Below are 20,367 nucleotides of genomic sequence, written 5' to 3'. Positions count from 1 at the left end.
GTGTTTATATATTATTGTATATATATTTACATGTTCTTTGTTACCTGTAGAGCTGGGTGGGCAGTTAGCAACAGAAAATGGTGATTCAAAGTAACAGAAACTGTTCATGAGAGAGAGGTTAGATTTGATAAAACTTGTCTTTGGTTAGATTTCTCTTTACCATAATGGGGTTTTTCACCACAAAGTTAGTTCATCAGAGAACCCAATATCCCAGAAGTCATATGCTGACCCACAAAATGGTAAAGCTGGTTTCAGGCCTCTGTCAATGGTGTAGAAGGCTCTCAAATGAAAATATTATTTCCAATCTCAGTAAGCAGCATTTCAGATCTTTAAAATAAAGATGGTGGGTTTTTTAATCATATCCAATTTTGTCCTATACTTTCATATATATACTAAGTAATGATCTTTAAAAGGCACATAAAGCCTTTGTTACCACTGAGCCACCAGACACCAGAACACTATAGATACATGTTCCAGAATTAATGTTTTAAAAAACAGTCCAGAAAAATTGCATCAGGCTAAAATGAGTACCTGCAGAAGAGTTCCAGGTGAATACTCTTCTTCTTCAAGGACAAGTTTAGAACCATACCAAAAGGCTAATGCATAACACAGGAAAATTATAAGCCACATATAACCTGTGAACAATCCCATTATTATTCCTTTTCGAATTCCCCAGTGCTGAGCAAACACCAGATTCTTATCATATCTGTAGAAAGAAAAGAGAAATAAAATGGGATTAAGTGAATTTGACAGAGATTTCAAAACAAGCAATGAGCAACAAAATGAGTTGCCTTCAATGACTGGCTGGGCCACTGTGTTAACAGTGGGTCCACGTAAGGTTGAAACCTCTCACTCTGAACTGAGACACCACTGCTGAAACCAGCAATGCTCCCAGATCCTGAAACCCTTGTATGTTCTAGTGCAATAAGTACAAGAAACGCAACACTCACTGCAGATACCTTGCCTTGGGGTTTGGGGTTTTAGCAGAGTGACGTAGGATTTAAGAATTTGGCCAATGCTTCACAAAATCACAGAATGGTTGGAGTTGGAAGGGACCTGGAGATCAACTAGTCCAACCCGCTGCTAAAGCAGGTTCACCTACAGCAGGCTGCACTGGATCATGTCCAGGTGAGTTTTGCATGTCTCCAGAGCAGGAGACTCCACAACCTCTCTGGGCAGCCTGTTCCAGTGCTCCATCACCCTCAAAGTAAATAATTTTTCCATCATATTTATGTGGAACTTCCTGTGTTGTGCTTTGTGCCTATTGCCCTTTGCCCTGTTGCTGGGCAGCACTGAAAAAAGCCCGGCTCCATCTTCTTGCCACCCGCCCGTAAGGTATGCATTGATAACATGCCCTCTCTGACTTCGGGGTAAACAGGCCCAGCTCCCTCAGCCTTTCCTTATCAGGGAGATGCTCCAGTCCCCTTCATCATCTTCACTCATCACCCTCAGCTGGACCCTCTCCAGTAGTTCCCTGTCTTTCTTGAACTGGGAAGCCCAGAACTGGGCACAGCACTACAGATGCAGCCTCACCAGGCCAAAGTAGAGTGACAGGGTCACCTCCTCCACCTGCTGGCCACGCTCCTCCTAATGCACCCCAGGATCCTCCTTCTTGTCCTTTCTGAAGACTGGCATGACATTGGCTTTCCTCCAGTCTTCAGGCACCTCTCTTGTTCTCCATGGCCTTTCAAAGATGATGGATAACATCTGCCAGCTCCCTCAGCACTTGGGGTGCATCCCATCAGGGCCCATGGATCTGTGGGTGTCAGGCTTGTCTAAATGAACTCTAACCTGATCCTCCTCAACCAAGAGAGAGTTTTCCTTTCTCCAGACTTCCTCTCTTGCCTCCAGGGTGTGGGAAAACAGAGGGCCAGCCTTGGCAGTAAAGACTGAAGCAAAGGTGTCATTCAGTAGCTCCATTTTCTGTGTCCTTCATCACCAGGGTACCTTCCTCATTCAGCAGTGGGCCCACATATTTCCCAGTCACCTTTCTCCTGCTGCTGTACTTGAAGAAGGTTGCCTTGTTTTCTCTGATCCCCTTCATTAGATTTAATTCCAAATGGACCTTAGACTTCCTTGTCACCTCCCTGCGTGTTCTGACAACATTCCTATATTCTTCCCAAGTGTCCTGTCCCTTTTTCCACATCCTGTAAAGTTCCTTCTTCTGTTTGAGTTTTGCCAGAAGCTCCTCGTCCATGCAGGCCTCCTGCCACCTTTGCTCAATTTTGTATTCATGGGGATGCACGCTTGGAGGAAGTGATGCCTGAATATTAGCCAGCTCTCTTGGACCCCCGTACCTCCTACAGTTCTACCCCATGGGATTCCTCCAAGCAAGTCCTTGAAAAGGCCAACGTTAGCTCTCCTGACATCCCGGGCTGCAATCCTACTTGTTGCCCTGCTTCCTCTGTGCAGGATCCTGAGAACTCCACCATCTCATGGTCACAGCAGCCAAGGCTGCCCCCAACCTTCAGAGTTTCAGAGTCCATACTTCAGAGCATGTCCTATAGCCGTGTTATGTTTTAAATGAATTTAATAGAAATTTGCAGCCTAACATCATCAAATCATTATGTCTTGCTGGAACTAGTTCTCCTACTTATCTTAAAAGTACCCAAAGCTTTCATATTTGCTGCGAAAGTGATATACAGACAATGTTTAGGAGAAAATTTGACAGTTGCTCCTAAAAGTGGGAATAACTTGCAGGTAGTATTGCTGATGTTTTATTTCACCGACTGTCTGAATTATGAAACTGGTTTTGCATATGTAAAGTTGTTTGAAACCTAAATTTCTGTAACATACATGCATATTATTCTCAAAGCTAACAGATGGTCATTGTTGTAGATTTTAGAGATGAATTGCCATGACTCTAAAGAGCTTTACAGTGGAAGAAGAAATCAGAGACCTTACAATTTGTCCACACAAACCTTTCAGCTTCTTTCTTCTCCCCACCAAAAGCAGCCACTGTTCTGATGGATGAGAGCACTTCATCAGCCACAGCTCCAGCTTTTGCATAAGCCTTTAGTTCTCGGCCTGTTAGTTTTGCCACAGCCTACAAAAGCATAAGAAGTGCTGGTTACACCCGAACTGTAGGTGCAGACAAGGACAGCAGGAAGCAGTGCTGGCTGTCACACTGCACTGCCTGCTCTGCATAAGGTCACATCCTCTGCTCTGTGCAGGCTTTTGTTAGGCACATTGCACACTCAAAGACTTCTGTCTTCTAGTTTTAGGGCATATACTTCTGCAGCATATGTTTTGCAGGACAGTTATCCCCTTGGCCAACAGCTCTGCTCCATGCAGCTAGAAAAAGCAGCTGACAACACCTGCTTTCTCTCCCTCCCTCCCGCTAACTGGGCTTAAGGAGACTGCAGACTAAGGGTTTGTGCATGGTGGGGGGCCCTCCCGCTAACTGGGCTTAAGGAGACTGCAGACTAAGGGTTTGTGCATGGTGGGAGGAGGAGGGAGCTTAAACAGCAAAAGCAGCCCTTTAGCCTCTGTGGCAGAGTCCAGCTTCAGGAAGAAGTAGTAATGGTAGTAATGGGGGAAGATGGAAACCGATTTTGCCCATCACTGTGCTTGTTTTCTTGGGCTGACAGCAGATAGGTTCCTACACCACAGCTGAGAGCACACTGGATGCTAAAAATCTTACTTAGGCTCACAAAAGTGCTCAAATTAAAGGAAGAAAATGTAGCCATGTACAATTCTACACAAAGATACTTCATTAGCTTGGGAATGACATATCACTAGAAATTGTAAAGTGTCATTATTTGCTTTCTCTCTTCAAATACCCTACCCCAGGGATCTATTAGCCACTTTTGGAGGCAGGAAACCAGGTCAGATTGACCTTGGGTTTGTTTTCTTTATGGCAAAAAAATCAAAGATTTGGGTTGGAAAGGCTCATAAGGAGGAAACACTTAACAGTGGGTATGTGAAAGGAAAGAGATGGGACCAGAGAAATAAAAATGGAAGGGGGGGTGTGGAAATTACAAACATAAAGGGGTATGAGCTCAGAAAAAAATTGCAAATGTAGGAAAGCAGCATCTGGGAGTTTATTTTAGTCCCTGCCAGGATTCTGCTTTCCCACTTCACACTAAGTCATTATTCATGCCATCTACTTGCAGGCAGCGCAAGGTGATAAAGAAAAGCAGGAAGATGAGAAATTAGTCAGTTACATTAGAGGTTTTATAGCAAAATGATAGCAAACTGTTCCTGGTGTGGAAGAAGTGAGCTAGCCAGAGGGCTGAACCCAACCAAAGAGTGTGAGAGAGTGCAGAGGAAAAGCAGGAACTGCCCAGCCCTGCTGGGTGTGGGAGAGGAAGTGAGAGGGCAGAGTCCTGCAGTTTGCCTCTTCACCATGCTTCTTCTGCACAGTGTCAGGAAGCTTGTAAGGAGCAGATGGAGGAGCAGAACAGGTACAAATGGGAGAGGATGCAGCAGCTGCCAGGAGCAGGGACAGCCTGAGGTAAGTTTGAGCAGTTGTTTTCAGCTATTTTACATCTCTGAAACTTGATCATCTCTAGAAGCTCCTAATTAGAAAAATTAAGCCCTGTGTCTAGTAACCAGCTAAACTACTAGGTATGTAGTAATAGAGAGCTGGTGTAGGCCAGGTTCTGATCTCTGCAACCATAATACCCATCCACAGAACCCAACAGAAGGTATGCTTACACTCCTGTCTTAGAAGCAGGATACATTATTCTGGGAATGAGAATAAGCAAAACAGGAGCACAGTCTGCCTCCCCACTCTCCAAGCCCTGGTGCCGCTACGACCATAATCAGCTTCTCTTGACTTTAAAGGGGTGTAATAGTCTTCTCTTCCACCCATCATCCCAGCTCTATGGCATGCTTCCCTGCTTATCATACTTCAACATGAATCTCTCACAATTCACTTACCAAGCCATAGACAGCTGCTCCAACCCCAAGCAGAGGGCTGACTGCAATGATAACCAAGGTCAATTTCCAGCCACTGACAAATCCCAGTAAGAATCCACACACAAAAGTGGTTAAGCGCTGGATAAAGATTGCTACTTGGTCAGCAATAGCCTCATTAATTTTGTTAACATCACTGGAAAAAAAAAAAGAAAAAAAAAACAACAGAAGATTGGTGAGCATATCTTTTGTTTGTGTTGCAGGTCTTGGCATGTTTGCGTTAGCTGCTTTACCCTGGAGAGGGTCCTTCCTCACTCCTGTTCTTTTCACCATCATCCCTTCCAGAGACCTGGGCTACAGCGAGAAATGATGCAATAGCAAAAGGCTTTTATGCATGAATACTGTGGAGAAGATATTGTCTCTTCCCAGGAAAAGTCACCCTGCTGGCAGACTCATTCACTAGCTAATTCTTACTACTGTGCCCCAAGCTGATCAAAGGAGGGGGCAGAGATATCCCAGCTGGATGCAGCTATCAGATAATGGAAAAACAGTGTAGCTGATATGGCGTTCCTCCCATCATGGGGCACTGAGAATGTACCATACTGCCTTGCTGAGGGGGCAGGAAAAGGGAGGAGGGCTGTACCTCTCTTCTAGTTTCACCTTCTACCACCTCCTGGTTCCTCTCTCCACCTTATCAGGTAGTTTCTTCTCTAAAGGAGAGGTAGAATGGGAAAACCAAGGACGGCTACTTTATCACTGGAGGCAGTGGGAAAACATGACAGCTCTATCACATGGGGACAGTGGTACAGCAGTTAACATCATTACCCTAGGCAGCTGCAGAGTTCATTTGTTCTCTCTTATGCATTGCCAAATAGAAAAAACGTCTTAAAATAAAACAGTAATCATACTTCTGCCACTCTTGGCTGCTACCTCATCCCTGAGATTAGAAGAACTGGGAACTCCTGAAATAAATAGGAGCAAGTGGCGTTGATGTTTAAAGTACAAAGTTGTTAGCTCATCGATGTATCAAGTAAAATTACAGTTCTCTGTTGAAAAAATTAAGAGTGTTGAGTTAAGCACACATTTCTATTTCTTCTGGAGAATGTTTTTTAGCATTCAGGAAGCTCTTTGTAAGCACAGGACAATGCTGTTTGAAAAAACAGGGAACTTATTTATTAGAGAAATACATGCTCGGTTCCTATTTTTTGCCAGATAGATTCTTCACTGTGACTTACACTTGTCATTTATTCTTCATAAAAAGAACACCACAGAAGGTCATAAGATACCACTGGGCAGTGAGTAAAGGCAAATAAAATCCCTTTCAACTACAGGAAAATATTCTGCAAATGTGACTACTATTTTGCAGGTACAACTGAGAACAGGGAGACATCTAGAGTTGGCATATTCCCCTTGCAGCTGCCTTCAGTTGTAAACTGGAACCACTAAGAAAAGGAGCAAGCCTTTACCTCTGCTTTTCTCCAGGGTAGATTTTCACCCAGGATAAGAAGGTTTCTCGTCTACCTTGGGTGCCTTTGTAAAGGTAGGTGCTTGTACCTTCTTTAGCAGAAGATTAAGCAAGGCTTACTTTTTTTCTTTTAATAGCCAACAAAAGCAAAGCATGGCCCTAATGTAATTTTCCTTTCTGGGAAGTGAGAGCATTCAAACCCCCATCTCCAGCCTCAGGGGAGTGCGCACTGCAGCTAAATTACAGATCACTCTGAAAGGACTGGGCACTGGAGGAGAAGGAAAGGATGCGGCAAGCTCACAAAAAAAAACCCACCCCAAAACCCAACAACCCCACACACACATTAACATACAAGGCACAAAAGGGAAATAATTGTGGCTTAACAGTTAAGACCTTCATTTTGAAGGTGGGGGAGATAATCAGCCTGGTCCCTGCTCCCAGGAACATAGCTGAATAGTATGTTAGTGTTTTTTCAATTGCCAAGTTACTGGCACTCTTGTGTTTGGAAAGAAGTGCAAAATGTTTGCAGTGTATCTTTTTTTCTGTATTACTTACTCAGAAATGCGGGTGTTCAGTTCTCCTACAGAAGTACAGTCAAACCAGCCTATATCCATTCGCATTACTTTCCTGAAATAAGCTTTCCTCATTTTCTGTATCTGACGAGCTGCAGCCATAACCCAAAAGCAGATCTGTGAAGAGCATAATGTGGCTGATAAATTGCAGTAAAAAGTCTTTCTACTCCCAAGAAATGCAAAAAAGCAATTTGGCTAAAATGGGAAAGACCAATTTGGCTATTGATAAAATTACTATTCAGGTAAAATACATTCTAGCTACACAGACATGATAGTGGTTTATGCCTTTGATCTTTAAATAATCCAACAATTTTATAAAGCATCTGGATCAAGCATTTGTCTCAGCTCTGATAGGCTGAGAGGAGATGCAAGGTAAATTACTTGTGCTGTTACATGAATGTCATATGGACAATTTTTTTTCCATCTGTAGCTTTAAGTAATATAGGGCTGGCAGCCACCCTACCTCAGCAAAACTCTGGGATAGTTTTCAGGAAGGAGACTGACAAGTGATTTTGCAATTATAAAAAGCTTCAAAAGCAGTGAACCCTTTAGCAGGTTATGCAGGAATCATGCAAGCTTTTAGCTCATCTCAGCTATAAGAATTGAACCATTACTACAGAATGTGTAGGGTGTGATTCTTCTCCAGCACTAGTTTTACACTAGTATTACTCTGCAATATCTCTATAAAGGAAACATAGGGCTCAACGCAGCTGAGATGCCTACTGAGAATCTGCATGCCCTTCAGCTGTTATTTTAGGAGGGTGTGTGGATTCCATAGTAATCATACTTGAGCAAGTATTTCTTCTAATATGAAAGGAGCAGCATGCATCCATCTCACTAGGTAAAACACACCCTTGTACAAAGCTATGCATGCACAAATCCAAGGTCTCAGACTGCCAAAGCTAACCTATTTCAGTAGATAGAATGAGAATTGAAAGCATCTGCTCTGCTCAAATGGACAGTTGACTAAGTAGTTAAAAGGAACATAATTATTATAAACTGAATTATTTAGCGATTTAAACTTTGAAATCAAAATAAGGAACAAAATACTGACTTGGATGTATCCTAACACCAGTACAGCACAACCAATTCCTGCATAGTAACCTGCAAACTTGGTCATTTCTTGCTCAATGTCCAGCAGCCTAATGAAACAAAAAAAAAATAAATAAAGAAAAAAAGAGTTAGCAATACTGGGTTAAGTTTCTCACAGATTTCTAATCTGGTGTTTCTTCAAGTTAGTCACATCAACTGGCAAGTCATCTTGTTTTGCTAACAGAGGCATTGTTTCACAATACTGAGGCTATAGCTAGCAGGGGCTGGTTTGCTTGCTCTGCCTGTTGCACAGGGGCAGGGCACTGGGAGGTACCAGAAAATGCTCCATTGTCCTGGAGCAGCCCTGCAGTCTCTGAGAAACCCCACCGGACGGCATGCTCCAAAACAGCACAGGTGAGAGGGTGTGTCAGGGAAGAGCTGCCCAACAAGTTTTCATTAGATATTGAATGCACTTGCTTTGTGCCATTATACCGATTAATAACACTCAGATTTAAACAGTGTTGTGGGGAGAAATAAAGGCTGCTGAAGACAATTCAAGTATTACTTTGTACCATAATCTTGCTAATCTGAAATGATGATTTCTTTTAGCTCAAGTAGGAGTATTAAATTACTCCTCATATCAGTGAAAGACATCGAGTTGCTGCTATTGCATTTAGATTACTTTGAAATAGGCACTTCAGGTCATTATTGGTTGTGGGTTTTAGACAACTTTTTAAAAACATCCTGCAGAAAGCAGATTTTATTCCATTTACCTGGAATTTGGTAAAATGAAATTTTAAGCCAAAAGGGACCACTATGCACCTGGAATCATCTCACAAAAAACAATCATGGAAATAGCTCAGGTGCCTGACATTGATAACCAGTACCATTTTTAATGCTTCAATTAAGATCATGAAGCAGATCCTCCTCTGGAGTACTGCATTCAACTCTGGGGCCCCCAACATAAGCAGGACATGGACTTGTTGGAAGGAGTCCAGCAGAGGGCCACAAAGACAATCAGAGGGCTGAAGCCCCTCTGCTATGAAGACAGGCTGAGGGAGTTGGGGTGGCTCAGTCTGGAGAAGAGAAGGCTCCAGGAAGACTTTACTGCCGCCTTCCAGGACCTCCAAGGGACCTACAAGAAAGCTGCAGAGGGACTTCTTTCAAGGGCAGGTAGTGATAGGACAAGGGGGAATGACTTTAAGCTGAAGGAGGGTCCACTTTCATTAGATACTGGGAAGACATTCTTTATTGTGGGGGTAGCAAGGTGCTGGAACAGGTTGCTCAGAGAAATTATAGATGCCCCATCCCTGGAAGTGTTCAAGGCCAGGTCAGGTGGGGCTTTGAGCAACCCCTTCTACTGGAAGGTGTCCCTGCCCACGGCAGGGGAGGTGGAACTAGGTGTTCTTCAAGGTCCCTTCCAACCCAAACCATTCTATGATTCTATGAATGTATCCTGCCTGGTGGGTAGGTGCTGTTTCAGAGGAACAGAGGTCTGTAGCAAATTCTGTATTCTGTCTGCTAGCCCCATCTCAGAGGTCTGGCTTGGGCAGCCTGGAGCAAAATAATTTGGCACCAGTCACCTACATCTAGGAATGTGAATCACTTCCCATGTGCTCTAAATTTCAGAGACCTCTAGACAAGTAACTTTTAATTATAATTAAATATCTAATTAAATGTCACTCGGAGATTAGAAAACTCTTGGAATGATGCACTGAAAAATGAGCCTTAGGAGAGGTTACAGGTTCAAATCTGGTTTTGACAGATATCTGTATCTGAATGAATCATCTAGACTCCATTTATTACAGTTAATGGAAAGAAACAGGCACTCTTATAGGGCGGTTCATCTGACCTGCCTTAGACATCTCCCATAAGCTAAGATGAACTGCATCCTAGAAATGCTTATTTCTCTTTACTAAATTTACTTAATAAATTTAATTACTAAATTTCAGCTAACTTGCTCAGAAGTCAGCAGGCACCTATAGATACCTAAGCCCTAATCAGAATGACCAGAAGTCATTATTACCTACAGTGTCATCAGGGAAAACAAATTAATGAAGTCAGATGTGTAGTAGCTACATCTCTTATCAGAACAATCATTGTCATAGAATATCCCCAAGCTGACCTTCTCTTCCTTCAGGTAATATCTCCAGCTCAGAAACAGCACTCTATAACAAGAACCATGCCCCTTTTCTGCCTTATGGCTAGAAAATGTAAAGTTTAAAGGTTTGAACTGGACCTTCACTAGCGATACATTCTCTGACAAGCCATAATAACAAAGGAAAAGAAACTAATACATCTGCTACTTACCCACATCTTATTGTGGCATTCTTTTCATTCTGATGAATAGTACCATTAATCCACACTATGGTGTTATTTACACATATCTTGAGTGGGTCTTTAAGCTCTTGCATTTCAATGTCATATTCAATGAATGTGTCTGCCATTGCACCAAACACAAGTAGCACAGCTGGCTGGGCTGCTCCATGAACAATAGCACAGAAACTGCCAACAGCCATCATTAAAATTTCCATAGATGAAGAAAATCGAAACTAAAGAGACAGGAAAAAAATACAGTGTCTGCTGAGAGGCAGTCTTCAAGTTGGTTGTAAACTGATAAATCATTAATCTGGTAGATCAGATACAACATCATTCTCTTTAAATTTCAGAATTATCTTCAATAGAAAGAAGACAAATCTCTCTCCCCAATCTAATCTAATTTCACCTGTGATTACAGCCTCATAAATTATTATGAGCTCCCTTTTAGTTGACAGCAGAATCTGACCACGTGAATTATCATGTAACATTAATAGCTCAATATCATTCCACATTATTATCATTCCAGAAACTAGATAAAAGATTAAGAATAGTAATTATAATTCATATATATAGTCTGCTTTGCAGATTTCCTGCGGGGATGGAGGGAGAGGGAAGGGAGGAAAATGTCTTAGGGCACTATGGAGAGCCTCTGAAGAGTTAGCCAATTTCTCAGAAGTCTGAGGTACTGCAGTAGAAAGCCAACTAAAAGTCTGAGAGCACGTTCTCATAGTTAATATTCTAAATGTTGGCTGAGCCAGGCAATTGTGCATTAGGTCTTAATCTGGGAGAAATGTATAGAAATATGACATAGTATGTACTGAAAAAAAGGGCTGAGCTAAGTCCTAACACCTTACATTTGCCATGGGCCAAGGACATGCACACATGCAGCTGGTGAGTCAGCTCAGATACAGTGACTTTATTTACTTTCGTCATGATTGTGTGAAGTCTGATTCTCATGTTGAAGTCATGCGTAAATATATAGATCAAGCTGTCCACATAGAATATCAGTATCAATTGTTATGTATTTTGAAATAGGAGTGTAAAGAGGAATCATAGCCTGCTGGAGAACCTGTCCAGGTTCTGTAGGTGTTATAATGTGTTTAAGAGAAGAAAGGGTGGGAATTTGGTGCACCTATAGAAAAGGGACATTAGGGAAGAGACAAGATAAAGGGAAAAACAAGTCATTTAACACAAAAGAAAAGTAAGTACAAAAACCATCAAAAGAAAGCTGTAGCACTACCACTGTTTTGCAAACCTTGCACATAAGCAGTCTAGGAATTTCCTTGATTAAAAAAAGAAACGCACAGAGAAACTGCACAGATACGTGATCTCTCAGCACATCTGATGCAAGCATACCATCCGTTTAACCTACCATTTTACCAACCGTGTTTACCAACCATGTTTAGGGTTTAGCATCTGTGCAAAACAGGCCACAGAACTCAAGCCCTTCTGATTGACAGACATAGTCCCCTGTGTGGAAAAGACTGTTCTCTCCCGCCAGCTAAAAACTGAGATGCCTAGTGAGGTAGAGCACAAGCCACATGTATGTAACTGCACTAGCCCAGTACTACAGTCAGGACCACATTAGTCTGGACAAATTACAGAATAATTGCCTAGACTACATGCAAACCAGAAGTAATAAAACCTCTTAGCTGCATGCTGCTGTGTTGGACATCTCACTACTAAATTAATTTTAAAAATTAGATGCACCCATCAAAGGCTAGACATACCATACAGTATTGTGCATTCCCAAGTTTTTACAGTTACCAAAACTACTAATACCCATGGAGCAATTACAAGGGAGCTAAATTATCTGGCAAATATCACACAGCAAATTTTTGGCAGAAATAAGCACGAACCAAGGTCATCTAGATCCCTGCTATGCATCTTAACTCTTTTCCCCATATCTACCTGTAAGTTCAATATAATGTGTTTAATAGACAATTACGACACAAATATCGATAATCAATACCAAGTTGACAAAATGACAAAGGGTTCTATTAAATTCCCATTGACTTTAATGGCAGGATTTCATGCCAAATGGTTTAATCCTTTAAAGTGTGGCTTAGTCATAGCTATTCCCCTAAACACCCATATAGATTATTGTCACTTATTCTAAAGCACAGTACATATAAAGTATTTATAGCCATTGCTTCCCTTACCAGCTGAAAGAAGCCAATACGAATAGTGTTTTCTTTCTTTTCTGGTGACCTTCAAGAGCAGAAAACATAACATTATAAACTTTTATTGTAGTACATATTTTGTTCTATATGCAAAGATAGTACACAGAATTGAACTTAACTCACTTTTCAGTTTTCTTCTCTACAAAAGGTTCTTCATACGTATAGAAATTCCTAGCAAAAAGGATAAGATTTTACATTATTTCTTTTATTCTCTTGGTTATTTCTCTGAAATTGCATTTTTTTTGAGACATTTTGCCCAGAACTTTCAGAGACAAGTTGTTTCTTTCAGATTTCTTCAGAACCAGTGGTTTGATAGTTCTTTTACATTTTAGATGGGGACTGTTAGGTTGTTGATGTTAGGTTAAATGGATGGATGTTAGGTTAAAACAATCTGAAGGTTTATGCTTTGTTTCATAAGCAGTTCTTCAAAACACTGTTGCTATAATGTGAATTGTTGGTTCTTTGAGGCCAGTTAGAGAAAAAAACACCATCCAAATTGTTGGTTAGTCCTTTCTTTAAGACAGAGAAAGGTCCTGTTCCCATTCCCACCTATATTGCCCGTATGTTCCTAGCTCTATAGTGGCAGTAGAATCTCTCACACTACCATAGGGTTTTTTCCAGTGCTCACATTATGTGTTGCTGTTCTGTAGGGTCAGTTAAAATCTAAAGTAGTTGCACCAGTGTGGATGTGATCCACTATTTATATTACTATAGCAAGTAATTAGCTGTGTGCATTTGGTGATGAATGAGTAGGGATTTTCAATTTGGATTTTTTTTAAATAAAATAAATTCAAGCTATATTTGTCATGAACAGTTTTCAAAAACCAGATCCTAGAAACCCTGAAGGAAGCTTCATATGTGTAGTAGGTAGGACCATATGCGTGTTACATGTGAAAATCCAACAGAACTTGGGTTTCAAGATATGTGTGAGGACTGTGGTAGAGCTTGAACACTGGGCTGGTGCTCTCTGAGATGGGCAACGTGGCAAGGACAAAAATTAAGAGATGCTCTTGCTTTCCCATTCCAGTTTTTCTCAGACTGCGTCAGAAAGAGCTGGCACAAATTACAGCACCCATTAGGATATCCAGGCTGCTACAGAGTTGTCCCAAGATCTCCCAAGGAAGAGAGAGACTCTTAACCCCATTCAAATCTTGGATTATAGCTGAAGATTAAGGTCTCTAAATCATTTCAGCTTTTAACTATCTAGAATTCTACATTTAAATCTAATGTCTGAGCTCAAATGAAGTGAGCTAATTCCTTTTACTTTAAAGACTCACAGTTAAGCTTAAAGAGAAATTAATCAAGATCGATTAAAATTCCTGAAAATCTCATTTCTCAAACTAAAAGTACTAAAAAAGATAAATTTTAATATCAAAAACATTTTCAGAAGACCATATTTTGCTGTCATTAGTCTATGCTTTTAAACAACAGGTTTGGTCTGCCTGTGTCACCTGTATCAAATAAGGCAGTTCATCTTCTAAGGAACAGTTTTTTATTAGATACCACATATTGTATAAATGCATCAATTTAATCCGATGACATTAACTTCTTTGAATAATAGAAATAATAATTGTTCCATTTGTATACGTGACTTACTCTGATTTCTTGAAGCTGTTACCTGTTAGGGAAAATAAATGCACAGTCTAGTCAGTAATTATTGTTAAAGTACATAATCTTCTGTAGATATGTGAAACATAAACCCTAGAACCCCATGGGACTGGATCATTCCTGAGTTATAAGCATTTCATTCCCCCTGATACATCTAGCCAAGGACACAAACTGACATGGGTCCAAAAATTCCTTGGTAAGTCTATATCAGTTTATACCTGCTTTCTCTTGAAAAAGTAGTCTCAAGTTTTCAGTCCCCCAGGTGACAAAATGTTTTTCACTAAATACATAATTCAGGAAATTCGCCAGAAGTCAACTCATTTTCATAGCAGACTGTTCGCTAGTATTCCACTAGTTCTCTTGGACACTGTTTCATCACGAAATACTACTCTACTGGCAGTCCACGCATCTCCCTGAAAAGGGTGGTAGCTCATCACTCTTGCCTTCCAACAGCTTAAGAGGCTGCAAATCCTGTGGAAGAGGGGAAGCTGTGCTCCTGGAGGGTACGATGAACTTGTCACACTGATGTCTATTCTTGGGATTCTCTCTATAGGAACCTATATATATATAGCTCTCTATATATAGCTTAGAGAAATGCAATTATACTACAAGATATAATTATGCTGTAGGACAACTTCCTAGTCCCCAGAACAGGTCTAGATTTAGCTCCTTTTCAAGAGAGATTGTTAGACATCATACCTAAAGCACAGCTTGTGTTGGCAGGGGTCCCAGAGAAGTGTCATCGTAAGGGCTGATGTAGGCTATATTTGCAGTACATCGTTTGAGATGACAATGATAAAGAGCTGGGTTTACATATACAGCATAGTTTGGATAATCTAAGGGCACTGGGCATATGCACCTTGCTCATTTACAACGCACTTGGCAGCTCAGCATCAGGTTGAGAACCACAGTAAGCTGTTCAAGCAGTGCCTGTCTTTCTTCACATCTAGTGACACAACACTGAGCATGCACAGGCCTGTCTCACAGAGCAAATATGGAGGAGCTTTGCATCACGATTCACAGAGGGTGCAAAGTCATCACTGGAACCACAGATTTTGCCTGCATCATTTTCCTACCCAAGGGAAGAGGGCTTTTCCACTATCTCCAGAGTTTTGCATTTCAGAAGGCAACAATGTTAGATGGAAGCAGTCTGAGTTTGAGACTGAGAGAACAGTTAATTACTTCTCCTTTTTGGGATTAATAAGATAACTTTATTTGGCTTTAGCTGAAAACGACTCTATTGATTTTATTCTGCTCTGTTACTCAGGGATAATAAGAAGAAAAGATTCATTCAATTAGGACCTATGTGTATTCCAAAAAACCCAGACATTTTCCAGGAAAGTTCTGATTTGTAAAATTATTATTTTATATAATTTATTATGATAAAGAATAATTTGGTGTTAGAAAAATAGATGCTTGTGAAGGAAGAAGAAATATCTGATTGCAGTTTTTTGAACTTTGACAGCTGGCAGTGGTTTGAAAGCATTCCTAGAAGATTCTCCAGTGTTTATCAGAAAAGTTAAGTTTTAGAGATAGCTTCCTCTGCAGGCTGGTAATGCAAAGTGTTTTGCAAAAAGTGAAGGAATTGGCTACTGATAGGAAAATGAGAACAAAAGAGTCTGGTGAAATAGCTTTCTGAGTCATATCAACTTAGAGAGCAAAGTAAGCATTCTACAACAGTGAAGAAACCCTAATCTATGAACTTGAAGAGGGAAACAAGAGTATATCAATGCTATCCAAGAGTGTGAGGCGCTGTGAGCCAGCTCTTGTGTGCTAGCAGTTTTTAAGCAGAGGAGAATCTGGAATTATGTTACCTATGCTAACGTGAAAGAAGGAAACAGGTGAGTAAAAGTTCACACTGCTACAACTGAAAAAGTAAAAAAAGAGGACAGAACATGATTTTTATAGAAAAGAAAAGAATGTAGGGAAGATGAAAGAATTTATTAACCCTAAAGAAAAAAGTTATAGTGATCTTTGAATGTTCAAATATTTTGAAAGAGGAATTAAGGGCTTTAAGAAAGAAATTTTACTATTTGAAAAAAGCACAGAATCAAGGAAAAGCTGAAGAACACTACCAAGAATTTAATTTACTGGTATTGTGAGAACACAGTAAAAGTTAAACCTGAGGAAATCTGATACTTGATTCAAGCAATGAAAAACTGTACTCAAAAAGCTCCACTTTAAAGCTGGCTCTTAACTACACCTACAGATGTGTTGTTCAAAGGTTGATCCAGAGAGGGTTAATTCTTGCTAATATGTACAAAGGATGGTTATTGAAGCAAACCTCACTGGAAATGAGATCAATCAGCAGAATGCCGGTAAGGTTTTAAAGCAATGATTCTTGCTTTGGGGAAGGTGCTGCAGCAGTTCATCACACTGCTCACTACATTAAGCAGAAAACACAGTGCATTTCCAAAGAAACTGAAATCAGAGGCAAACTCACTTGACAGGCCAAAAAGACCCCAACTGTGAAAGAGGAATAGCTTTGGTCCCAATAGAAAGTCTTTTGCCAAAATCCCATTACAAGTAAAAGCAACAATTACATAAGACGAAAACCCACTCTAAACCAGCTAGGTAAATCTGGGCAATCTGGGAGTGCTAAGTGGCTGGAAGAGATGAAAAGTTTTCTCTCCCAGAAGCAGAAGGACATACCCCTTAACCTATTCACTCCCTTTTCTCATCATTCCTGCCCTCTTGACACCAATATTAGACCCCACAATGCCCTATGGATTGGACCTGCCTTTAGTTAGCAGCCTAAGTGAGAAGTTTTAAAGACAAAACAACACAGTAGGGGAGGAGAGGGGGGAGGTCTGTACTGCTTCAGCATGCACATGGCTGTTCATTCCAGCAGGATGCAGAGCGGAGTGCTGGGGTAGCAATATACTGGGGAGAGAGCAGACTTTCAGAAAACATTCACATTGGTTTCTTTCACAGTCATGGAGCTGAGGTTGCTGCTGCTGGTTGCAGACTTCAAAATCAGCTGCAGAATCTAGCATGCCAGCTTTGGTTTTAAGAATACATTTAAGCTATTCAGAGAATATTTCCTACGCTATCTTCTTACCAGCTGTAACAATAGATTTCAAGTTCCTAACAAAAACAGACCTCTGAATCTGTCAAATAGGAGATTATCTAGTCTAGGAGAATAATCCCAGCAAAGTGTAAGAGATTTGATGAGGATGGTTAAAACCAAAGGTATTATCTGACTAACACAGAGAACATAATCCCTGCTGCACATGAAGCTCTTGTTCAGCTTCTAATGTCAGAGCAAAAAAAGCACATGGGCTGTCTTCTAGTGAAACAGCTGCTTTTATGTTTGCAGATATCAGTCAGTCTCTACAAAGATAACCACAATCAAGGCTCAGTCCAAGCTCAGAATGAATACTCAAAAAGTGTTCAGACTCTACTGTTATTCCCTTAGTCCTATGAGACATCCTGTTACAGACAAAGATTGGAAGGAAATCCCAAACTCATACAATGAATGATACTAGGCTTGAAATACAGACTTAGCATCGATCAACTTCTAAGTTTTAAAAATAACAACAGACAGAGCAAGTTATAACAGGGACACTGTGCTGCTGTATAGCAGGGAGAGAGTCTTGAAGAGGTCTCCCATTAAAAATCAGTCCTAAGGTCTTGAAAAAGTTTGATTATTGTCTGAAATTTCATAATATGCATGGTTATGTGAAGAATTTTGCTGCATGCCGTAAGTTTTAACAAAAGGTAGATGTATAGTTACCATGGAATGAAAAAGACTGAGGCTGGACTGCCTTAAACCTGAGCTGTTATCTAGGCAAGGGGAAAAAATAACTCAGTCTAGTATGGTTTGCTTTGATTTCTTTTTGTTGGTGAAAAATAGTTCCAAGAGAGAGGAACTGTCTTTCAACACAAGTCTCCATTTTTGTGGAGGATATCTGTCATGAAGTATTTAAAGAGAAATAAAACCGCATAGTCTTTTATCACTATCGAGTTTGATTGTTCTAACATACATCAGATGAATTGAAAGAAAGAAAATAAAACATCACTCCTTCTCGAGCTGTGTTTTGTTCAGACCCAATCTGAGAGCACCTCTTTTTGTGATGAAGCAGATGAAATTGGGAGTGAATGCCACATTTGTAAATCCCAATAAGGCCCATATTTAGAACACAGGCTGTTTCATGCATGGTTTGAAGCATTTCATTGGGTCCTAGGAGAATGGTTTAAATTAAAGCTTAAACTCTTCCAGGATTAGGGTGCAGCTGTCAGGTAATTTAAGAAAATACAAAATGTGTGTAGGCTTACAGGAATCTGGTGATATCTGAGTGCTGGAATAGTTTTGTGAACCCTTTTTACTCTATGTGAGGAGCATGTACATTATACCGTATTGCAATTTATCTTCCATTATATGCTACTGTTTTGCTTTCCTTTGTACGTTACATTCAGTATAAACACCCCACCCTTTGTCAGCTTTCCTCAAGTCTTATAAACAGAACTCAAAATATTTAGCAGTTTCTCTTCATGTTTCTCCTTGACTCTTGCTGCATTTGGACTGGCAAAATGGAAAAGTGCACATTGCAAAGAAAAATGGAAGAAAAGAGGAAAAGCTCTGATGAGGGGAAGAAATGCAGATCTTTGCGTAGCAAGAGCTCGTAAGAATTCTGCCTAATATAAGTATGACCACAAATATATGTGTTCATTGAAAACAGCTTTAGAAACTGTGGAAGACAGAACTTCTAATTTTTTTCCCTAGTAAAGGCCTTTTTCTTGTACACCAGAGTGCTGAGTATAAAAACCTAGGTAGATACTGCGAACTTGTAGGCTAAGTAAAGATTGTCCATGAGCAGGGATTGTTATGCATAGTTTTTACAGAAAAGTTGTTTTGCAGACAGCATACACATAACTCTGTATCTATTCCACAATTTGATTTGTATTCTGTAGGCTATTTGCTCCACTTAGGCCACCCACCACCTATTTTTACATGCTTTGTAAAACAAGTTGCTGACTGAAGAATAAACTTCTTACATTTGCCATCCAAGTCAAAAGCATTGTTATCCTCTCCCAATCTCTTGATGCTACGCAGAACAACAGGGTCAGACATGATGTTTAGTTAACTTAAATCGGAAGTCCTGAAGAGAGGAGGGGGAGGGGGAAAGAATATCAGCATACGTTTGTGAACATATGACATTATTACATAATATTACATTAGGTGGTTGTTGTTGTTATTATTACCATGATGTTAAAATGCTACTGACCTCAGTTTTGCCAGGGCAATGCTGCTGGTTATAGAACAACTTACGACAGAACGGATGTCCCAGACGCAGCGAAACCACGGAGCAGAGGAGCACCTCAGAGCAGCCGGCCCAGCTCACCCTGGAGTGCAAGGCCTCTGGAAGGCTCCTGTGCCTCCTGCCGCAAGCGAGGGCAGCTCCACAGGGCTTTCCAGCCCTCTGCAAACGGCCCTGCGCTCATTATTTGCTCTATTAAAATAAACTGCTGCTTTTGCACAGATGACATGCACAGGTTATAGGCTGAGATATATTAATATAAAAGCTCCTGCCTCAGTTGTAAGGGGGTGGCAGGCACGAGACCTGCCCCTGCCTTGTCCTGTCCCAACAGGCAGCAGCCAGCAGGACTATGACAGGGGACAACTGGGGGACCAGAGGGGTGGCCGGCAGGGTCCAGCATCTGTGGCATCACTACCAGCTGAACTCCCACAGCTCTCAGCTGAGGTGAGTTACCCAGCAGGCTTGGTCCTCTGAACAGTTTTATTCCTAACTAGTCACACTGACATGCTGAGCAGGTGTCATACATGAGAAGAAATAGGTTAACAACTTTTAAAGTTAACACTTTTGTGTAACAGAGCCACTTTCATGAGGTAAAACCTGCCGGTGGCACTAGCTTTGACCGGGCAGCCCTGGCATCCAAGATGGCGCCCGGGGAAAAGTGCTGCAGGAGCCCTCCCCAAAACAGGCCCTTTCACAGCCAAAGTCATCTCATTCACACCTTTGTTTAACATAATATATCTCAAAACATAGTTACAATACCATATTCTGGTCATTAAATATCAACATCTGTATGGTTTTACTTCTGTATAAACCTCTCACAAGCACTCATTTTAAGCATATTACAACACATAAAGATTTTCAAAGCATTAACAACTTTTACCCAAATAGCACAAGAAGTCTTCTGTGTAAAAGACACGTTTCCACCAATTGTGTATACCACCTGCCTTCCCAGCCAAATTTTTACCTATTTAGCTCTCTAAAGGAACCACTTTTCTGCTAATAGTAGTAAAATTACCCAAATCCCTCATTTTAGCAACAGCTGTGTGATTAGCTACAGCTGGGCAGTT

At 40.9% G+C, this 20,367-nt stretch overlaps 1 protein-coding gene across 1 annotated transcript in view; it reads right to left on the bottom strand.

The window, feature by feature from the left end:
* Positions 1-19,286, bottom strand: part of ABCB11 (ATP binding cassette subfamily B member 11) — a 47,757-nt gene extending 28,471 nt beyond the window's left edge. The window contains exons 1-10 of the mRNA XM_080399055.1: positions 19,038-19,286; positions 14,028-14,049; positions 12,555-12,602; positions 12,411-12,459; positions 10,240-10,481; positions 7,952-8,039; positions 6,881-7,014; positions 4,885-5,056; positions 2,922-3,046; positions 532-706 (exon numbers count right to left, since the gene is read on the bottom strand). Coding sequence (XP_080255181.1) covers positions 532-706; positions 2,922-3,046; positions 4,885-5,056; positions 6,881-7,014; positions 7,952-8,039; positions 10,240-10,481; positions 12,411-12,459; positions 12,555-12,602; positions 14,028-14,049; positions 19,038-19,113 — 1,131 coding nt within the window. The 5' untranslated portion in view covers positions 19,114-19,286. The remainder of the gene's footprint in view (positions 1-531; positions 707-2,921; positions 3,047-4,884; positions 5,057-6,880; positions 7,015-7,951; positions 8,040-10,239; positions 10,482-12,410; positions 12,460-12,554; positions 12,603-14,027; positions 14,050-19,037) is intronic.
* Between the last annotated feature and the right edge of the window lie 1,081 nt (positions 19,287-20,367).

Source organism: Falco punctatus (assembly GCF_963210335.1).
Source record: "Falco punctatus genome assembly, chromosome: 8".
Taxonomy (NCBI): Eukaryota; Metazoa; Chordata; class Aves; order Falconiformes; family Falconidae; genus Falco; species Falco punctatus.
The sequence above is the reverse complement of the archived record's forward strand: the minus strand, read 5'-3'. Positions and strand labels throughout refer to the sequence as shown.